Source organism: Echinops telfairi, unplaced genomic scaffold (genome assembly GCF_000313985.2).
Source record: "Echinops telfairi isolate 266 unplaced genomic scaffold, ASM31398v2 ScPeMD7_5461;HRSCAF=6307, whole genome shotgun sequence".
In the NCBI taxonomy this organism is placed as follows: Eukaryota; Metazoa; Chordata; class Mammalia; order Afrosoricida; family Tenrecidae; genus Echinops; species Echinops telfairi.
The window spans coordinates 1-1,226 of record NW_022109360.1 but is presented as its reverse complement, the minus strand read 5'-3'; the positions used below and the strand labels follow the sequence as shown (position 1 = coordinate 1,226).

Sequence of the window (1,226 nt, the reverse complement as noted above, 5' to 3'; positions counted from 1 at the left end):
GTGTCTGTCTTGACAATCTTGGTCTAAGGTTCTGGAGAATAGACAGATACAAAATATTAGCACCAAGGTAATAAAAGACAGTTGGTGAGTTGATGGGTTTGCAGATGGGATTACAGAAAAGACAAAAAAATACCACTCCACTTTGGTTAGGAAAAACAACCTAATCAAACAACAAAACCAAAGAATATGTGTCATTTGAAGAAGCATTTCAATAAAAATAGGTTGACCGTCTAGATTTTGACCGAATCATTGTCCTCACAAAGGGTGATGGAAGAATACACTGTCTAACTTTCAGCCTGTCGTCCAACACTTAGTAACGACCTTTACCTTCACCGTGAGTCTGATCAGAGAGTGTTTACTGAGTGGCATCTGAACTCTGATGCAGGGACCCCTGACAGACACATTTCTTGTCTTTAAGGCACAGGCTGTTTGTTGCTACAGGACAGGCTCTATTCTCCTGTTACAATATAACTGTTGAATTCACAGATACCAAAAGTAGGCACAGAGTTATTATTTTTAAATTAGAGATATTCCCTAGGGAAACTCTGTGGTTGAGAAATATCCACAGATCACCACAGGAAACCAGCGGTGAAGCTCTAGCTGCCCCTGCTTCTGGGACTGAGGGTCCTAAGCTTCTGTGGGTCTTCAGTGCCCCCTGGAGACCAGTGTCCTCCCTGCAGGTGAGGTTTGTGTCTGGGCTCTCACTGACTTCCCCTCACTGTGTTTCTTGCACAGTAATACATGGCCGTGTCCTCGGGTTTCAGGCTGTTCATCTGAAGATAGAGTGTGTTCTTAGAGTTGTCTCTGGAGATGGTGAATCGGCCCTTTACAGAGTCTGTGTAGTATGTAATACGATCAGTACTACTAATTTCTGCGACCCACTGCAGGCCCTTCCCTGGAGCCTGGCGGATCCAACTCATGTAATGATCACTGAAGGTGAATCCAGAGGCTGCACAGGAGAGCCTCAGAGACCCCCCAGGCTTTGTCAGATCGCCCCCAGACTCCACCAGCTGCACCTCACACTGGACACCTGCAAACAAAGAGGCACCGTCATTAGGCAGAACACATACAAACTAAGGCACTCACAATTACATACATAGACATCAGGGTCTACAATGATTACCGTGTAAAATTGCCAAAATGAAAGCCAAAGTTGGTGCCAAATTCATGATGTTTCCTGTGCACTAGCTCCTGGGCACAAATGGAAACAGCAGAGACCCCAGAGA

The 1,226-nt window shown here is 45.4% G+C and overlaps 1 gene segment (V, D, J or C); it reads right to left on the bottom strand.

Annotated features, from left to right (window-relative positions):
- Positions 1-731: 731 nt before the first annotated feature.
- On the bottom strand, positions 732-1,030 carry LOC115871315 (the record flags this gene model as incomplete). The annotated part of the segment is given in 1 exon segment: positions 732-1,030. A coding segment is annotated over 1 exon segment (299 nt), but the record flags the coding sequence as incomplete, so codon positions are not given.
- Positions 1,031-1,226: the final 196 nt, after the last annotated feature.